Raw genomic sequence first — 19,246 nt, 5'->3', positions numbered from 1 at the left:
TTCTACTATGTATGACTGCCATTTTCTGTTGATATTGTTGAAATTCTTGACATTAACTGTAATGTTCATTTCTCCCCTCTTGTAGGCAATAGTTTGGGATGAGTATCTCACTGGACCCTTTGGCCTGATTGCACAGTATTCACTGTTGAAGGTAAGTGAATTGTTCAGGTTTTGTTCAGGAATTAATAACTCTGTACTTCAGCAATAGTAAATGGCTTGCAGGGCTGTTTGGTCTTTATAAAACAGCTGCTAATGTATGGCTAACATTTTGTGTACAGTGATCCTTTGGTTAATGATTCTGTATTGATCCTGTTTGCTCTCCTTGTTGTCATTTAGTCGCTAAGTCGTGTCTGACTTTTCTGTGACCCTTTAGACTGTAGCCTACCAGGCTCCTCTGTCCATGGGATTTCCCTGGCCAGGATACTGGAATGGGTTGCCATGTCCTTCTTCAGGGGATCTTCCTGATCCAGGGATCAAACCTGCATTTCCTGCATCAGGAGGTGTACTCTTTTACCACTGAGCCACCACAGAAGTCCAGCATTATATGACTGTTACCTGGTATTTTTGATAGTTTATTGCATTAGAGTCATTTACACTCAAAGACTGTCACAGTGACTTCATCCTGAAACCTTATTGTTAATACAGCTGGCTTTGGGAAATCTAAATTTTGAGAACAAAGCATTGATGTGCATTGACTGCAAGTGTTTCTGATGTCTGAGTCTGACTATGATACTTAAAGTTGAGTGATTTTGTTAACCTTTTGTGTATGTGTTTTCTTAGGAACATGAAGTGGAAAAAATGTTTACGCTTAAAGGAAGTCGTTTGCCAGCAGCCGATGTCAAGAATATAATTTTTTTTGTCAGACCCAGGCTAGAATTGATGGATATCATTGCTGAAAATGTGCTCAGGTATTGCAGAACTTATGTTTGTGCCAGTAGGAGTTAATCCTTCTAATGTTTTTAATGTCCTGAGCTTTTCATTGTAACCCCTTCTCTTGCCAGTGCTTTGGATAGTGGTCTTTTGCTTCTTGTTTGTTTGTTCTTATTTATTTATCTGGCCATGCTGTGTCTTAGTTGCAGCACTCGGGACCTTTGATCTTCGTTATGGCATGTGGGGTCTTCAGTTGCAGCATGCAAACTTTTTTTTTTTTTTAAATATTTATTTATTGGCTGTGCTGGGTCTTTGTTGCTGCACATGGGCTTTTTCTAGTTTCAGAGAGTGAGTTCTACTCTCTAGTTGTGATGTGTGGGCTTCTCTTTGCAGTGGCTGCTCTTGTGGAGCACGGACTCAAGGGCATGTGGGCCTCGGGTGCTGCCGCTCATGGGCTCCAGAGTGCAGGCTCTGTAGCTGTGGTGCACGGGCTTAGCTGCTCCATGACACGTGGGATATTCCCAGACTAGGAATTGAACCAGTGTTTCCTGCATTGCCAGGCAGTTCCTTAACCACTGGACCATCAGGGAAGCCCATGCAAACCCTTCGTTGGGATCTAGATTCCTGACCAGGGATCCAACCCGAGCCCCCTGCACTGGGAAAACAGAGTCTTAGACCCTGGATCACCAAAGACACCCCAGCAAGTGGTCTTTTAGAAAAACTAGGACAAACATGGAAAAATACAAAAATGGAAATAGGAAACTTGTGGCATTGTTCAAGCAGTCTGAGAGGGCAGTTATTATAAAACCGCATTCTTTTAGGACAGCTAAAAGTTTGGATATGTATCAGTAGAAAGGAGCCTGGTTTTAAAAATGAACAACAACAACAAAAAAGCCTACTTCTAATGGTTATACTGATGACAAGGTGCTTGCATTTCATAAGCAAAGTAAGAGCTGATTAAAATTTAATATAGCATCCAGTCTAGAGAGGAAGTTCTGCCAGCTCCATCTGCACTCTGTGATATAATCGATTGATTTTAAGATTTTAAAATCTTAAAAGCCATATGGGCTATTTTGAGAAGTTCACTGTCAAGGAGAGGAGAAAGAAGAGTCAATACTGAGCTTTCATTTGAAAAGGAGTCTCTGTGGCTGCATTGGTTTGGTTAAAGAACCATTTGTTTTCAATAAGACACAGATACACCATTTCAGTAAACCTCAGAGCTTTAATGCCCCTGAAAATAGTTAAAGAGAAAGCTAGAAAATGTACATATTGGCTATGCATCAATGCTGGTTTCCTGTCGGGGAAAAAAAAAGAGAGCAAGAAAGTGACTGTAACTGTTTGGGTCTGAAAGTCAATGTCATACATTTATCTCACCAGCATTTATTTAGTGCTTTCTGTGTGCACGGCAATGGGGATAGAGTAAGTGAAATAGTCGAAGACTCTAGGGAGCTCATAAGCTAACAAATGTTCCTTCTTTTGCAGCGAAGACAGACGTGGCCCAGCAAGAGATTTCCACATTTTGTTCGTGCCACGACGTAGCTTATTGTGCGAACAGCGGTTGAAGGATCTGGGTGTTTTGGGATCCTTTATTCATAGGGAGGAGTATAGCCTAGATCTTATTCCTTTTGATGGGGATCTCCTATCCATGGAATCGGAGGGTGCGTTCAAAGTAAGTTTGGCATTTTCTGTTTTAATGTCAGGCTGTGATTTTTGCCCAATTTATGAGCTTGATGGTCATTTTCATCTCAGATGTACAGCAGAATGCTTCAGTATTTTTGCAGATTATATTCTATTATGGGTTATTATATTAGGTATAGTTTCATGTGCTGTACGTATATCCTTGTAGCTTTTTTTTTTGTACTAGTTGGTATCCGTTAGTCCCATACCCCTAATTTGTCCCTCCCCTCTTCCATGCCCCACTGGTTTCTTGTCTTGTCTTTTTTTTTTGGATGGGGGGCTGTGAAGTAGAAAAGAATAGCTTTATTGCTTTGCCAGGCAAAGGGGGCCACAGTGGGCTAATGCCCTCAAAACTGTGTGTCCCCTCCTGGAGGGAGTAGTGAGGAGTTTTATAGCAATGGTCCAAAGAGAGCGTGAGCAGCTTGTGGACACGCTTCTGATTGGTCAGTGGTGAGATGCGTGGAGGTCAGCATCATCAACCTTCTGATTCCAATGGGTCTGGAGTCTGCATGCTTAATGAGCAGCATACAGTTAACTTCTGCCACCTGGTGGGGGTGTCAGTAGCTGGTGTCTGGGCTTACTAAGGCTCAGGTTCTTTGTGTCTCAGCGCAGAAGGGATTCAGTGAGAGGCAAAGGGTTAGGCAAGAAGCAGAGTTATTAACATGGGACACTTGTAAGAGGTGCAGGCCGGCAGGTGGGGGCTCTGCCACCGCTAGTTGGTTTTCTGTCTGTAAGTCTGTTTCTGTTCTGTGTATACATTCATGGTATTGTCTTTGCAGATTTCACATGAGTGGTATCACGTAGTGTTTGTCTTTTTCTGTCTTATTTCGCTAAGCATAATATTCTCTAGGTCCATCCATGTTGCTACAAATGGCACTATTTCATTCTTTTTTAATGGATGAGTAGTATTCCATTGTACACTTGCTAAGTTGCTTCAGTTATATCCAACTCTGTGTGAGCCCATGGACTGTAGGTCTGCAGGCTCCTCTGTCCATGGGATTCTCCAGATGAGAATACTGGAGTGGGTTGCCATGCCCTCCTCCAGGGGATTGAACCCATGTCTCCTGCATTGGCAGGTGGGTTCTTTACCACTAGTGCCATTTGGGAAGCCCAATATTCCATTGTGTGTGTGTGTATACAGTCACATACATTTATATATATATACACACACACACACCCGCCACCCCCCTCCATGTCTTCATCATCCATTCATCTGTTAATGAGCACTTGGGTCGCTTCCATGTCTGTTGTAATTAGAACTCTCATGAATGTTGGGGTACATACAGTATCTTTTCAATTAGTGTTTTTATTTTTTCCAGATATATATCCGGGAGTGGGATTGCTATTTCACATGGCAATTCTAGTTTTTTAAGGAACCTTCATACTGTTTTCCATAGTGGCTGCACCAATTTATATTCCCACCAGTAGCGTGGGAGGGTTCCCTTTTCCCTTTGCTCCATACCCCCTCCAGCATTTATTATTTGTAGCCTTTTTAATGATGGCCATTTTCACTGGTGTAAGGTGGTACCTCAATGTAGTTTTGATTTGCATTTTTCTAATAATTAGTGACATTGAGCATCTTTTCATGTACCTACTGCTGCTGCTGCTGCTGCTAAGTCACTTCAGTCATGTCCGACTCTGTGCGACCCCATAGACGGCAGCCCACCAGGCTTCCCCGTCCCTGGGATTCTCCAGGCAAGGACACTGGCCATCAGTATATCTTTTTTGTAGAAATGTCCGTTTATACCATATGCTTATTTTTTTATTGGAGTGTTTATTTTTTCGTTAAGTTGTATGAGCTGTTTGTATATTTTGGAAATTAAGCCCTTGTCCATCGCCTTGTTTGAAAATAACTTCTCCCAGTTCGTATGTTGTCTTCATTTTGTGTATAGTTTCCCTTGCTTTGCAAAAGCTTATAAATTTGATTAGGTCCAATTTGTTTATCTTTGCTTTTATTTCTATTGCCTTGGGAGACTGACCTAAGAAAACATTGGTATGATTTATGTCAGAATGTTTTGCCTACATTCTCTTCTAGGAGTTTTATGGTATCACATCTTATATTTAAGTAAACATGGCACTTTTTAAACAAATTTTCTTGGTTGATTTATATTTTTGGCTGCAGTGGGTCTTTGTTGCTGCGCTAGGGGGCTAGTTGCCACAAGCACGGGCTACTCTCTAGTTGTCTCTTGACTTAGTTTGTGATAGTTTTTGCTATGTGTACGTCTTTCTAAGTATATTCTGTACTCAGATGAGTGCACAAATCATGAGTATAAAGTTTGATGGATTTTCACAAAGTGAAAACACCTGGGACTCTGCTTAAAAAGAAAACAACAACAATGCTACCAGTATTCCAGAATGCCTCCTTTTGCCACTCTAGTGACTCCCCACCCTATGTGTGTCTTCTTAATGTAGTCATGTTTATCTGTGTTTCCTTCTTTGAATTTTGCGTATGTGACAGTGATCCTCCTGGTCTGGAGACTAGAACTTTTGAGAAGCACTGGTGTTGTGCCCAAAGTTATTTGAAACTTTTTCTTCTGTATTATGTTGTTACTGTGATCACCATCTTCAAAGAGTTAACCTGAGGAAGAACTCAGTGGCACCCCTGATGAATTTTATAACCAAGAGAGTTTCTTGGCTCTTTTTTTTAAAGTCATGTTCCCCATTGTTTTGCTTACAACAAACCTCTTCCAGTGGTAGTACAGATTTCTCCACCTGCCCCCCGCCCCCAACCTAATGTTTTATATGAAACATACAGAAGAGTTGAAGCTTGACAGAATGGTACAGTGAACACCTGTATACTCATCACCTAGATTCTGGAATTAACATTTTGCTGTATTAACTTTAAATCACATACCTATAATGATGTACCCTGGTGTAATCAATTCACATCTGTGTAATTAATGTGACTTGGTAGCAGCTGAGGAAAACTTGCCCCAGCATGACAAAACCTGCCCAGAGGAGAGATTTCCTGTTTATTTAACCGCTGGTTTGCAAGAAAGGACAGAATTCTTTTTTGCCAAGAATTTCAAGCCCTTGGCTGTATATGTTCACTGAAGATTCTATTTTAGAAATCAAGGATTTTGCCTGGATAATAAAGCTAAGAATTCTACTTGAATGTTAAATTCAAGTCCGATTTCTAATAGAGGTGAAGTAATTATACTTATTTATTGGATTTTAAACAGTGAGCATAATTAGGTTTTTGGTTTCTTTTTTTTTTGGCATCAGGAGACACATGTGGATCTTTCTGTGCTTTGGGGATATGATTTTGATCGTCTTGAACGTTGTACTGTACAGAATGTGGGAATTAGAGTTCAGTTCAGTTGAATGCTCAGTCACAGGGCTTAAACTGTTTTGGCCTTCACTAGTACATGTAGGAATGAATACATAGAAAATCTGCCTACCTCCTTTTTAAACATTGCAAGATACTCTACTGTATAGGCATGTGGGACTTTGGGGTCAAAAAAACATGTATATTTAAATGTTAATAGGTATTAGCATTTGTCCCCTCCAAAAATGTCCTCATGGCTGAAATACCAGGTGAAATTCCACAAGCACAGAATAGAGGGATATTAGGACAAATAATCACCTACCACCAGTCATATGACAGCAAAAAATTCAAGATAAATGTGTATCCTCAACTTTTAAATCTTTTTTAAGAGATAGAATTATAAAAGGAATATCTTTATAGTAATGCAGCTTTCTAAATTTAAACAATTAATACTACTTTGAGAGATGTTCTCTAATTTTTTTTTTTTTTTAATTTTGTCTTGGCTCTGCTCCGATAGGGAGTTTTAAGTAATTTTTCCATAAAGTATGTCTCTGGACATTCTTGATTTGGCTGTGTCGTATGCGGTGAAATGTTAGCATTGCCAGGCTTGGAAGAGCCACCAGGCATTACTTTCAGTGAAGACCAAGCATCCTCACAGGCTCCTTCCAGGCACAGCCCCCCTTCCTCCCTGGGGCAGAACAGATGAATTCCGCCCTCTCATCCTGAATCCCTCCAGCGTCCCCTCCCTCCTGGCTTTGGAGGCTACAGACATGTCAGGAGGGTCAGTGACAGGTGTCTGGTCCAGTGTTCCATTCTGACTTATGAGTGGATGATGATTATGAAAAGGAAAAAATCCAAATGATTTCTAATTGTTATATAATAAAATAATAGAAAAATAAAATAATAAAATTATTGTTAATAAGAGCTATATGTGAATATCACTAGAAAAGCTAATAATTTTATTTATATTTTATTATTATATTAATAATGTTAAATATTAATATTGTAAATAATGACAAAAGCTAACATAAGCACTTGTATGTTTCAGGTCCTGGGATGAAATGTTTTACGTGTGTTTTCCTCATTTAATCCATATACTGTGTTGAATATACTCCTTCTGCAGACAATAAGGCATAGAGAAATTATCTAATTGCCCCAGGGCACCAGCTGGGAAGTGACACAGCTGAGGTTCGGAACAAGACAACCAGAGTCAGGAACCTGTGCTCCTACCAGTGTCAAAACTTCTGGAGTCTCTCCTGTCACTTCCTAGCTGTTCACTTCCTAGCTGTTTTTTTTATTTTTAACTTTTTATTTTGTATTGGAATATAGCCAATTAACAATGTGGTTTTTTCACTTTATTATAATTTTCATAATTTATTGACTTTTTAGGTTTTCTTCCCTTGAGTTGTCACTTTTGTGCCACTTTTGTGTATTATGTTTATTTTTATTTCTATGTTTTATTTTCAATTAGAGAATAATTGCTTTACAATGTTGTGTTGGTTTCTGCCATACAACAACGTGAATCAGCCATAAGGATACGTATGTCCCTCCCTCTTGAGCCTCCCTCCCACCTCCCCCAGCTGGTTTGGTGTGTATTTTTGTGTCCCTTTTTCTATGCCAAAGAAGCATAATTTTGCCTGCTTTACAAAATTTACCCTGTATACTTCATAAGGCAAAATATATTTTCTGAAAATGGGATCACTCTAAAGATGTTCAGCTGCCCCTTTTTCATTTCTCAAGATGTTATGGCCTTCAGTCGGCATCATTGTGTGAAAATCTGTGTCATGTTTGTAAAGACTGCTGCATATCCCATTGTGATGTCCCCTGGGATTCTGGGACTCGTGCACTCGTGGGCATCGCCACGTGGCCTCCCGCAGTGCCCTCCTAGCCTCTGCACTCGCCACTGTGAGTGAGGGAGCCTGGTTCCCTTCTCAGTCTTTCTTGGTAGTAGTGGTCTAGTCAATAAGTCATGTCCAACTCTTTGTTACCCCTTGGACTGTAGCCCACCAGGCTCCTCATCCATGGGATTCTCCAGGCAAGAACACTGGAGTGGGTTGCCATTTCCTCCTCCAGGGGGTCTTCCTGATCCTGCTTGCCAGGCAGATTCTTTACCACTGAGCCATATGGAAAGCCCGTAAAATCTTTTCTAATCAGTAGCTTATTCAAGAGCTGGTAAACTAGGAGGAGTGCCTTCCAGAAGGCTCTGCCCTGGGAGAATTGCTTCCGTAGCTGTCCCCTGATGGCAGAGCTCTTGGGCTCCTGGCCTGGGCTGCCAAACAGCAGCTTCGTAAACTGGACCCCAGTTTGCAGCTTCCTGGCAAAGTGGGGAAGTGGAACCCATCTTACCCAGTGGCTGCCAAGTCCCAACACCAGACGGAGGCAGGCACCACAAGGCACCCAGGTGACCGTGACTGTAACTAGCCCTTCCTCTCCACAGGAGTGCTATCTGGAAAGTGACCAGACCAGCCTGTACCACGCAGCCAAGGGGCTGATGACCCTGCAAGCTCTGTACGGGACTATCCCCCAGATCTTTGGGAAAGGAGAGTGCGCCCGGGTGAGAAACGGGAGATGCTTCTGGTGGTGGACCAAGGGCCCCCTGGTGCCTGGGAGGGGGAGGAGTGGGAATCTGTTTTGATTTGAAAATTCGCATACTTGCTAAAATTTCTTTATAGCTCCCAAATTGGCACAGTGCTCTGCAGATACGCTCAGGGAAGCAGTAATTTGTATCATCCAGTAATTGAAGTTGCGCATGTTCTCAGCTGAGATCACAGCAAGCAACGCTCTGCCTTCAACTCATACCATGAACAAGTGTGATTTTTGCCACTATACTGCTGTGCAGTACTCATTGCCACTTTTGTGTGTGTGTGTGCATTTTTGTGCCTTTTTTTTTTTTCAGTTGGTGATTTCACTGTTAAAATGGCCCCCAGCGGTGGTGCGGAAGTGCTATCCAGTTTTCAGAATGTAGGAAGGCTATGATGGGCCTTTAGGGAGAAAACTCATATTAGATGAGCTTCATTTAGTGTAAATGATAGTGTTGGAGAATCAACAGCATATATTTAATGTCTTTAAATAGAACACACATAAAACAAGATTATATATTGATCAGATGATGAAAGTGTTGTAATCAGAGACTCAGGGAGCCCTCACCCTAATGGCCCTGCAGAGCGGTGGTTCAGTATTCACTGATTCAGCATTCATGGTGACTTTATAGAATAGAACTTCCGTGAATAATAGAAATAGACTCTGATTTTATGCCTCGTTGAGAAATAGCTGGTAAAGTGTAAGCACTGGAATGGGCATCCAACATGGAGTGGTTTTCTGTCACTGTTTATTTCTTGTCTATCTCACTCTTCCACGATTTTTCTCCAGTTTTTACTTTTTTGATACTTTCCATTTTTAGCTGTTTTTTTTTGGCTGTGCCATGTGGCACATGGATATTAGTTCCCTGATCAGGGATCAAACCTGGGCCCCTTGCAGTGGAAGTGCAGTCTTAACTATTGGATCACTAGGGAAGTTCTAGCCAATTTTTTTTTTTTTTTTTTAGTCCTAGCCAGATTTTTAAATCTGCTTATGCCCAGGAGAGTCCCACCTGACCCCATGTTTTGTTTCCAGCAAGTGGCCAATATGATGATCAGGATGAAGAGAGAGTTTACAGGAAGCCAGAATTCAATATTCCCCGTGTTTGATAATCTCTTGTTGCTTGATCGGAACGTGGATTTGTTATCGCCTCTCGCCACTCAGCTTACATACGAAGGACTCATTGATGAAATTTATGGCATTCAGAACAGTGAGTAAAGTAACCCTGCCTTTTACCAATAGGTAATCTGATAGGAATATCCAAAAGACCAGTTGAAATTTTTTTTCAAAGAAAAACCCATATTCTAAGCAGTATTTATTATAGTGGACAGAGAAGAAAAAATATGCCGAAATTGTAATTCAAAAGACCATTTTTTTTTCAGGAGACACTTCCTTTCTAAATAACTCAGTATTTGGAAAAATTAAAATGCTGACTTTAGACACTAGGATTCAGTGACATCTGAGCACACTGTCCTTGTTGGTCACACATAGGCTGGCGAGTATTTACTGCACAGGACTGTGTGTGCCCCCTGTGAGCAGAGGCCCAGGGCTAAATGCAGGTGGCCCTGCAGTTGGAGAACATAGATTCCAAGGTGGGCAGTCATTCAGGAAAGCTTATGGACGAGGTGGCTTTTGTACTGGATTTGGAAAGATGGGTAGAATATAGGGGGGTGTTGCTGGTGAGGGGCAGTCAGCATAATACCTGTGGGGAACCATGGGGCAAATAGCTTGCTGAGGCAGGGGGCACAGCCGGGTACATTCTGGGAGAAAGGTGATAGATAACAGGAGGTTGGAGACACTTGATGATAGACTTGAGGGCCTACTAGAGTTAGGCTTAACAGACAGTTGGGGTCAGAGATCACAAGTGTGTTTTATTTGGTTTTGACCGCATGATTTGTGCCTGTTTCTGTCACTGTTTAAAATTGGAGAAGACTGTAATAATGATCTTGATGTATTCCATATCTTTAAAAACCTATGAGGCTCTGGCAACCCCATGACCACATTCCTATGTGGCAGCTGGTGCCCAGTGAATATCCCTTCTTTAGACAGGCCCTTCTCTCTAGAATACCACAGACTCCACCACTCCTGTCCCATCCAGGCCTCCTTCCCTCATTTACATGAGCCCCAGTCTCTTTTGGCATCCTGAATTATATCACAGGGAGCCAAGGAAGAGCCTTGGAGGAAAGCATGGAGGCAGAAAGCCAGCTGGTGGTGGCCAGGGCTCAGGAAAAGGGTGGGGAGTCAACTCCTGTTGGGTACGGGATTTCCTTTGGGTTTTTTGTTTTTTAATTTTTTGGTTGCACCACAAGGCATGCAGTATCTTAGTTTAGCAAGTAGGAATTGAACCCGCACCCCCTGAAGTGGAAGCATGGAGTCTTAACCATTGGACTGCCAGGGAAGTCCCAGGGTTTTCTTTTGGGATAAAAAAAGCTCTGGAACTAGAGACCAGCTGTGGTTGTAGAAAGTTGTGTATGTAATAAATGCTTTTGTAAAATGGTTAAAATGGTAAGTTTTATGTTAGGTGTATTCTACCATAAGAATGCATGGAGAGCAGATGGATAGATGGATGGCCAAGGGAGTAGATGAAGACACAGCCATGAAGAGGGGTTTCCACAAAGCAGAGTCTTTAATGATAAGGCTGTAAAAAGTCTTATTTTTAAATTATTTGTTCCAAAATTAGGCTTTTTTTTTTGGCTGTGTTGAGTCTTTTTGTGGTGCAGGGGCTCAGTAGTTGCAGTACATGGGGTTAGTTGCCCTGCAGCATGTGGGATCCCAGTTCCCCGTCCAGGGATCAAACCCAAGATCCCTGCATTGGAAGGCAGATTCCTAACCACTGGACCACCCGGGGAAGTCACCAAGAGATGGCATCTTGAATACTTCTAAAAACTCCATTTCATGGACAGAGGAGTTCTATGCTAGATAGTAGGTGGGAATCAAAGAAATGAGGGAGCCCCTCCTCTCATGGTTGCAGAGAGCAAACACCTAAGAGACCTTTAGAAGGAGCTAGGGTTTAGGGCAGGGAGGTGGCCTGGGGAGTGAGGGGAGGCCATGTAAGATAGGTGAGAGGTAGGAAGGGATTCTCCAAGAAGAGAAGGAATATGTGTAAATTCAGTATCTTGGCAGCAAGGTTTGTTTTTGTTTTTGTGTTTTTTTTTTTTATAATATAAGTCAAATGTTGATTAAGGGAAAATTGAAAAAATAAAGAAGGAAAACATACATCTTCCATGATGCCTGAAATCCTGCCCCTAAACTTTGGGACAATGTTAATATTTTGGTGTATTTCCTCATAGTCGTTTTTTCTATGAAGAGTTTGTTTTCAGTTAACAAAACGACTGAGCAACTTCACTTTCACTTTTCACTTTCATGCATTGGAGAAGGAAATGGCAACCCACTCTAGTGTTCTTGCCTGGAGAATCCCAGGGACGGGGAAGCCTGATGGGCTGCCGTCTGTGGGGTCGCACAGAGTTGGACACGAGTGAAGTGACTTAGCAGCAGCAGCAGCAGAATCAGCTTGTACAAATTATTCTGAAAAATTTTGGGGGGGTGGGTTGTGGGAGCCCACGCAGCTTGTGGGGTATCTTAGTTCCTTGACCAGATTTTGATTGAACCTGGATTGAACCCAGGTCTTCACAGAGAAAGTGCTGAGTCCTAACCACTGGACTAGGTACAGGGATTCCCTGAACCTCGTTTTTGATTTGGTATAAGATGAGCATTTTCTCAACATATGTATAATTTTAATAGCTTAATTAAAGTCCATAATATATATTATACCATGGTTTGTACAACCATTCCCCTAATGGTGGGCAATTTATGTTTGGGTTTCTTTTTTTTTAATGGTTATAAAGGCATCTGTGTACATAATTTTTTTTCATATACTGTATTTCTTCCTCTGCATTCTCTGATGCAGGATTTAGGGGTCAGAAGTATTAATGTTATAAGGTCCTTGATTCATACTGCCAGGCTTCTTAGAGTTAAACCAGTTTATATGCTAAGGCAACTCGTAAGAGCATGTAGGGTGTTTCTGGAAATGACTAAGTTGGTTTGGAGGGAGCACAGGTGGAAGAAGTGGATTAAGGCTGCTTAGTGGAGGGGCTGGATGCTGTGTTTTGCATGTTTGTTTATAATGCTCATCGCAACCCACCAACTTGATTTCATGATCCACTAACAGGACATGACGTACAGTTTGAAAAACACCATAAGATAATGGGAGAGATCCTTGTAAAATTTTTTTAAGGGAAAACATAACCCATCCCTGAATAAGTTTAGAAAGTAACTAAACATTGCTGCAGTGATTTAGATAGGTGACTCCAAAGAAAAGTGGAACCATGATATTAATATTGAAGAGTGACTGCATTCTGTACTGTGATTGTGGAAAAATCAGAGCCTCAGTGCCATGCACCATTTTTTATAAAGCCGGCTTCCACCCTCTTCTGAGTTGGAAAATTCTATTTAGTGCCTGAGCTAAACTGGTTCTTCCATTAAACGCACTCAGGGCCTTGTTCCCTTCCGCTGTTTTTCAGGTTATGTGAAATTACCTCCGGAGAAATTCGCACCTAAAAAACAGGGCGATGGTGGTAAGGACCTTCCTACGGAAGCAAAGAAGCTTCAGCTGAATTCTGCAGAGGAGCTGTACGCTGAGATCAGAGATAAAAACTTCAATGCTGTGGGCTCCGTGCTTAGCAAGAAAGCAAAGGTGATCTCTGCAGCATTCGAGGTGAGATGGTTTGGTTGTTACCCAGCTTCTGTAGGTCACAGGCTAGACTGCCCACCCCTCCTAGCGAGCAAGGACTGCCAAAGTGCAGCCACTGAGCAGGGCTGCAGTTCTGAGCAACTGTGGGCTCAGCCACTGGAGAACCCAAGGTTTTCTTTCTTTTTTTTTTAAATATATGCACCTTCATTCATTCATTCTGCACTTCGTAGCATGCAGGATCTTAGTTCCCCAATCAGGGCTGGAACCCCTGCCCCTGCATTGGAAGCAAGGAGTTCTAACCTCTGGACCACCAGGGAAATCCCTGCCAAGGTTTTCTTTTTAAACTTCTCCCCACACCTATGAGAAAAGGTGTTTTTCTCTTTCAGGGAGAGAAAGGGGTAGTATTTTGAGTTTACAAGCGTTCACCATAAATATTTGTTTTACCTTCTTTGTAATTATTTCCCATCTCTCTTAAGAGGAAGCCAGCTGTACTCTAAATTTAAGATCCTCTATAATAGAACTTGCAATTTGGGCCAATAGCTCCCAGTTTAGCCAACATGCCAATGGCAAGGGAACTCTGCAGATGCAGGAGGTGATAATAAGAGCGAAATCCCAGGAGCCCAGAGCTTTTAATTGGACGGCTTCATTATCACCTTCCTGCCTCCTCTTGCCCAGCCACTGATTTATTCTTGGTTAAGCTCATTTTTGAAATGGGAATTCAGTAAGATGCTGAACTCTGCGTGTTTAGTCTTTGGAAACATGTATTAGGAGAACTTTGAAGACTGATTTTTTGCACTGAGTGTGTATTTCCAGGTTTCATCTTTATTTTTTTTAGTGTTTTTTTTTTTTTTTTTTTTAACGTGGACCATTTAAAAAATCTTTATTGAACTTATTACCGTTTTTGCTTCTGTTGTTTATGTTCTGGTTTTTTGGCCATGAGGCATGTGTGATTCGACCAGGGATCAAACCCACACCCCCTGCATGGGAAGGTGAAGTCTTAAAACGCTGGACATACCTGGCAGGTCCCTAGGTTCATCTTTGTTAGGATTTGTTAATTGATTTTCTTCAATTTTCTGAGTTACTTGCTTTACAATTACTAAACTTTGCAAAAAAAAAAAAAAATTTCTCACCACGAAGTAAGGTTCTTTTTATCCGTGGATAATATTCAAGATTGAGGTTCAGCAGTAAGAATGGATTTTCTTTCTGTTACAGAGGAAACTTTTTGCTATTTATGTTCCCCTCTTAATATAATGTCTTCATTTTAATTTTTTACTCAGAAATGTTTCTGGATAACCTAATATCGTCCCCCACAAATACTAATCACAATATTATCTGGTCCCTGGGAAGGAAAAAAACCTTAGGCATTTGCTCCCTAAAAAAGTACTAATGTAGTGAACAGGAACAGTGAGCCTGTCTTTTCTGTTTTTCTGTGTCATGTTGAAGATGGGTCTGGCCTGATTTATTTGTATTCCCTTCTTTCTTTTGCATTAGTATAAATTGAATGTCCCCTAAGCAATACAAAGAACAGAGCGCTTAAAATATCTTCCCCACTTCCTGCTCCTGCTGTTTTATGCATTTCAGGAAAGGCACAATGCCAAGACAGTTGGGGAGATCAAGCAGTTCGTTTCACAGCTGCCCCACATGCAGGCAGCGCGAGGCTCCCTCGCAAATCACACCTCGATTGCAGAGCTGATCAAAGATGTAACTAGTGAGTATCCTTGGGAAGTGATGGAGCTTGCCTGGGGCTGACTAGCACGAACCATGACTGACACCATGGCCATTGGCACCGCCATGCTCCCTTGGGAGGGTTAGCTCTGTTTTAATACCGTATGTTATCCTCAGTGTTAATTAAATGTTCCCATGTTTAGAGTCAAAAATGTTCCCTTTGTGGTTAACTCAGTTTTCTTTCATTAATAAGATAATGTAATCATGTGATACAATATTTGGAATGTCAAAAAGAGAAAAAAATTCTTCCCCTAACATGAGGCAGTTAATTGTTTCGGTCTGGTTTTTATCGTGTCATTAAGGATTACTTAGAGCAGAATCCAGTTTCTGTTTTAGTTTTTGTTTTTCCCTTGAAGACTCCCTAGGTGGAGAGTGTATGTTAAGTATTTTGAAAGAGCTTGGGAAATGTCTATTACACCAAAGATGAATTTACTTGTTAAAACACAGGCTGTAAAAGCTGAGTTAGAGATTGTTCAATGCCCTGTTTTATAAAGTATGCTTTGAATCTTACATAAAAGTGTTAGAAAATCAGTCCTTTGTTTTCATATTGATGGAAGTGGAGATCAGGTGAAACTGGGTTAGATCTGATGATGCAAGTAAAAGGCTCTTGGCAAATTAGCTTTCATTGATACTGAAGAAAAGGAGAAGGCAATGGCAACCCACTCCAGTACTCTTGCCTGGAAAATCCCATGGACGGAGGAGCCTGGTAGGCTTCAGTCCATGGGGTCGTGAGGAGTCAGACATGATTGAGCGACTTCACTTTTACTTTTCACTTTCATGCACTGGAGAAGGAAATGGCAGCCCGCTCCAGTGTTCTTGCCTGGAGAATCCCAGGGACGGCAGAGCCTGGTGGGCTGCCATCTATGGGGTCGCACAGAATCGGACACGACTGAAGTGACTTAGCAGTAGCAGCAGATACTGAAGAAAAATTCCTAAGATCTTATTAGAATCCTAAGGATATTGAGATTTCATGAGAGTCCTAAGAATAGCGAAAGGGTACAGTGGTTGACTATTCCTGGATGTAACTTAGGAGGTCAGAGTTACAGTTTTCCATGTTTCTTAGATTCTCCTCAGGTGGCAGTTTGAATTTTTGTTTGCTTTCTTTTTTGCATGTCATGTTTCCTAGTCATGCTCTGTGTATAAAAGCATTAACATTTATTGAATTTCTTACTTACAAATTTGCTGTTTCCATTTTAGCTTCTGAAGACTTCTTTGATAAATTGACAGTGGAGCAGGAGTTTATGTCTGGAATAGACACTGATAAAGTATGTGAAAATGAAACTGTTCTAACAAATAATTGATACCTTATAAAAACTAAGATTACAGCTAGAAAAGCAATTGCTTTGATTCCCATGCCTTATCTAAATATTTTGAAGAGCAGATGCAAAATGTGAAAACAGAGATCTTAATCAAGTATTTAAGATTATTGTATTGAAGGCACTTTCTTCAGTGCACAGAGAGGTGAGGCCCTGCCCCTAAAATCAAAGATCTCTAAATGAATAGATTTACTTCCTAAATGAATTGATCTTTTTTTTTTTTTAATTAATTTATTTGGCTGCACCGGGTCTTAGTTGAGGCATGTGGGATCTTTTCAGCTGTGGCATGTGGGATCCAGTCCCCTGACTAGGATCGATCCCAGGCCCCCTGCATTGGGATTGCTGAGTCTTAGCCACTGGACCACCAGGGAGGTCCCAGCAAATTGGTCTGATAGTTCCTTTACATATCCACCTCTATTACTAAATTTGAAATGATTGAATTTGTGAAAATTCCCATCTTCTAGAAAGATTCTTGTTACTTTATGCTGATAAATTGCTGCTGGGATAGCCAGGATCACACACCCGGGACATGCAGCAGCCTCTGGAGGTTGTCCATCCATGGAGACAGATGAGTCCAGACAGGCTGCTGGGTCCCTCGAGTCTGCCCTCACCAGCCTGTGCTCCCCGATCGCTGGCGTGTCTGCGTGGTGGAGGGGGTGTGTGTAGCAAGGGCCGAAGGAGCTACTCTGGAGGGAGCTGAGGGAAAGTGCAAAAAGAATGAGCCCTTCTTCCACTCATCTCCTTTATTTGACTTTGAAAAATAATAGTAAATATCCAGTTCTGTCAGTCCCCAGACCAGATGCTGGTGCCCATCTACACTTTGTTTTCAGGTCAACAGCTACATTGAGGATTGTATTGCCCAAAAACATCCCTTGATCAAGGTGTTAAGACTAGTTTGCCTCCAGTCTGTGTGCAATAGTGGACTCAAACAGAAAGTTCTGGATTATTACAAAAGAGAAATTCTACAGGTCAGTATGTTTTTAAATGACTAATTTGCCAGGGGTGAAAGCGTCTTTCTAAAAAAATACTTCCCAAAGCTGCTATTTGGGTGTAGGGTTTCCATTATCTTTTAAATGTTTTAATACCTGGAGGGATTGTCCTTGGTATTTGTCTGCTGTGTTTGCATAATAATAACGATAGTTAATGTTTATTGAGCTTTTACTACATGCCAGGCTTAGTTAGAAGAGCGTTATGTGTATTCATTTGTTTAATCCTTACAAAGGTGATGAGCGAGATAGTCTTATCCCCATTTTATGGATGAGAAAACCAAGGCACAGAGTAGTGCTGTAACTTGCCCAAGGTCAGCAGCTAGTGTGTGCCAGTTGTTGTTTTTCATTCCCTAAGTTGTGTCTCTTTGAGATGCCATGGACTGCAGCACTCCAGGCTTCTCTGTCCTCCACTATCTCCTGGAGTTTGCTTAAATTCATGTCCGTTGAGTTTGTGATGCCATCTGACTGTCTCATCCTCTGTCATCCCCTTATCCTTTTGCCTTCAATCTTTCCCAGCATGAGGATCTTTTCCAATGAGTTGGCTGTTTGCATCAGCTGGCCAGGGTATTGAAGCTTTAGCTTCACCATCAGTCCTTCCAATGAATATTCAGGTTGATTTCGTTTAAAATTGAGTGGCTTGATCTCCTTGCAGTCTAAGGGACTCTCAAGAGTCTTCCAGCACCACAGTTCAAAAGCATCAATTCTTTGGTGCTCCGCCTTTATGATCCAACTCACATCCGTACATGATACTGGAAAAACCATAGCTTTGACTATGTGGACCTTTCTTGGTAAAGTGATGTCTCTGCATTTTAATACTTGTCTACGTTTGTCATAGCTTTTCTTCCAAGGAACAAGCATCTTTTGATTTCACAGCTGTAGTCACTGTCCACAGTGATTCTGGAGCCCAAGAAAGTAACGTCTGTCACTGCTTCCACTTTCTCCTATCTGCCATGAAGTAATGGGACCAGATGCCATGAACTTAGTTTTTTTAATACTTAGTTTTAAGCCAGTTCTTCCACTCTCCTCTTTCACCCTCATCAAGAGAGTCTTCAGTTCCTCTTCACTTTCTGCTGTAAGAGTGGAATCATCTGCATATCTGCGGTTGTTGTGTTCTTTCCCAGAGAATCCCATGGATAGTATGTACCGGAGCCAGGACCAACCCCAGACAGCCAGGGACTAGTGCCCCTGCTCTTTAACCGACAGTTCCACAGAGGAAGGGAACTTTCTGATGATGATTCCTTAGCCGACTTACTTAAATCAAGCCTGTTACTTTATAGTAAGGAAAAGCCCACCATTGTTTTTAAAATTCTCCTCTCTGGTTAAAAATGTTTCAGCTGTATGTATTTGCTGTTACTATTTACAGTTAAGTACATTATTGTCAAAACTAAATACTCACTTAGTTTGGGTTTTTTGTTTGCTTCTCCTTTAAAAAATTACATGTGCATTCTCATCATATAACATTCAAATGAAGCAGAAGTATATGGTGCAAGGGCTTCCCAGGTAGGTAGCTCAGAAGGTAAAGAATCTGCCTGCAATGCAGGAGACCCGAGTTCACCCCCTAGGTCTGGGAAATCCCCTGGAGAAGGGAATGGCAACCCATTCCAGTATTATTATTGCCTGGAGAATTTCATGGACAGAGGAGCCTGGCAGGCTACAGTCCATGGAGTTGCAAAGAGTCGGACACAACTGAGCATCTAACACACACACACACACATACACACACACACCGTACAAACTGTGACGCCCCGCCTCGCCTCCCCTGCCCACCATTCCCCTCCCTGGAGGGGACTTACATGAGCAGTTTGGTTGGAGTGCTTCCAGATCCCCTTCTTTGCGTGTGTGTACAAAAAACGTTTACATACACAGACCATGGGGCGAGACCAACTGGATCTGAGTCCCAGCTCTGTTACTCATTAGCTGTGTGACCTTGGGCAAGTTATTTAAAGTTCTCTGTAAAATGGAGATAATAGTATCTACCTCATAGGGTTATAGTAAGAATGATTAAGTTAACATATATAAAGCACTTAAAACATGGAAAGTATCATATAAGCATCAGCTTTTATTACTCATTAGGTCTCTTTTAATAGAGATAAAATCCTATTATGTGAAGTACAGTAAGTCCCCTACACACAAA

General features: G+C 41.6%; 1 protein-coding gene across 1 annotated transcript in view; it reads left to right on the top strand.

Moving 5' to 3' along the window:
* The window catches only part of VPS33A (VPS33A core subunit of CORVET and HOPS complexes), a 31,416-nt gene that overhangs the window by 5,422 nt on the left and 6,748 nt on the right, over positions 1-19,246 (top strand). The window contains exons 2-10 of the mRNA XM_005904695.3: positions 86-151; positions 781-908; positions 2,353-2,539; positions 8,253-8,369; positions 9,428-9,602; positions 12,913-13,106; positions 14,664-14,790; positions 16,005-16,072; positions 16,954-17,091. Of these exons, the coding sequence (XP_005904757.1) occupies positions 86-151; positions 781-908; positions 2,353-2,539; positions 8,253-8,369; positions 9,428-9,602; positions 12,913-13,106; positions 14,664-14,790; positions 16,005-16,072; positions 16,954-17,091 (1,200 nt within the window). The remainder of the gene's footprint in view (positions 1-85; positions 152-780; positions 909-2,352; positions 2,540-8,252; positions 8,370-9,427; positions 9,603-12,912; positions 13,107-14,663; positions 14,791-16,004; positions 16,073-16,953; positions 17,092-19,246) is intronic.

The sequence above is a fragment of the Bos mutus genome, chromosome 17 (assembly GCF_027580195.1).
Source record: "Bos mutus isolate GX-2022 chromosome 17, NWIPB_WYAK_1.1, whole genome shotgun sequence".
Taxonomy (NCBI): Eukaryota; Metazoa; Chordata; class Mammalia; order Artiodactyla; family Bovidae; genus Bos; species Bos mutus.
Note: the sequence above shows the minus strand (reverse complement) of the source record. Positions and strands in the feature narration are given on the sequence as shown.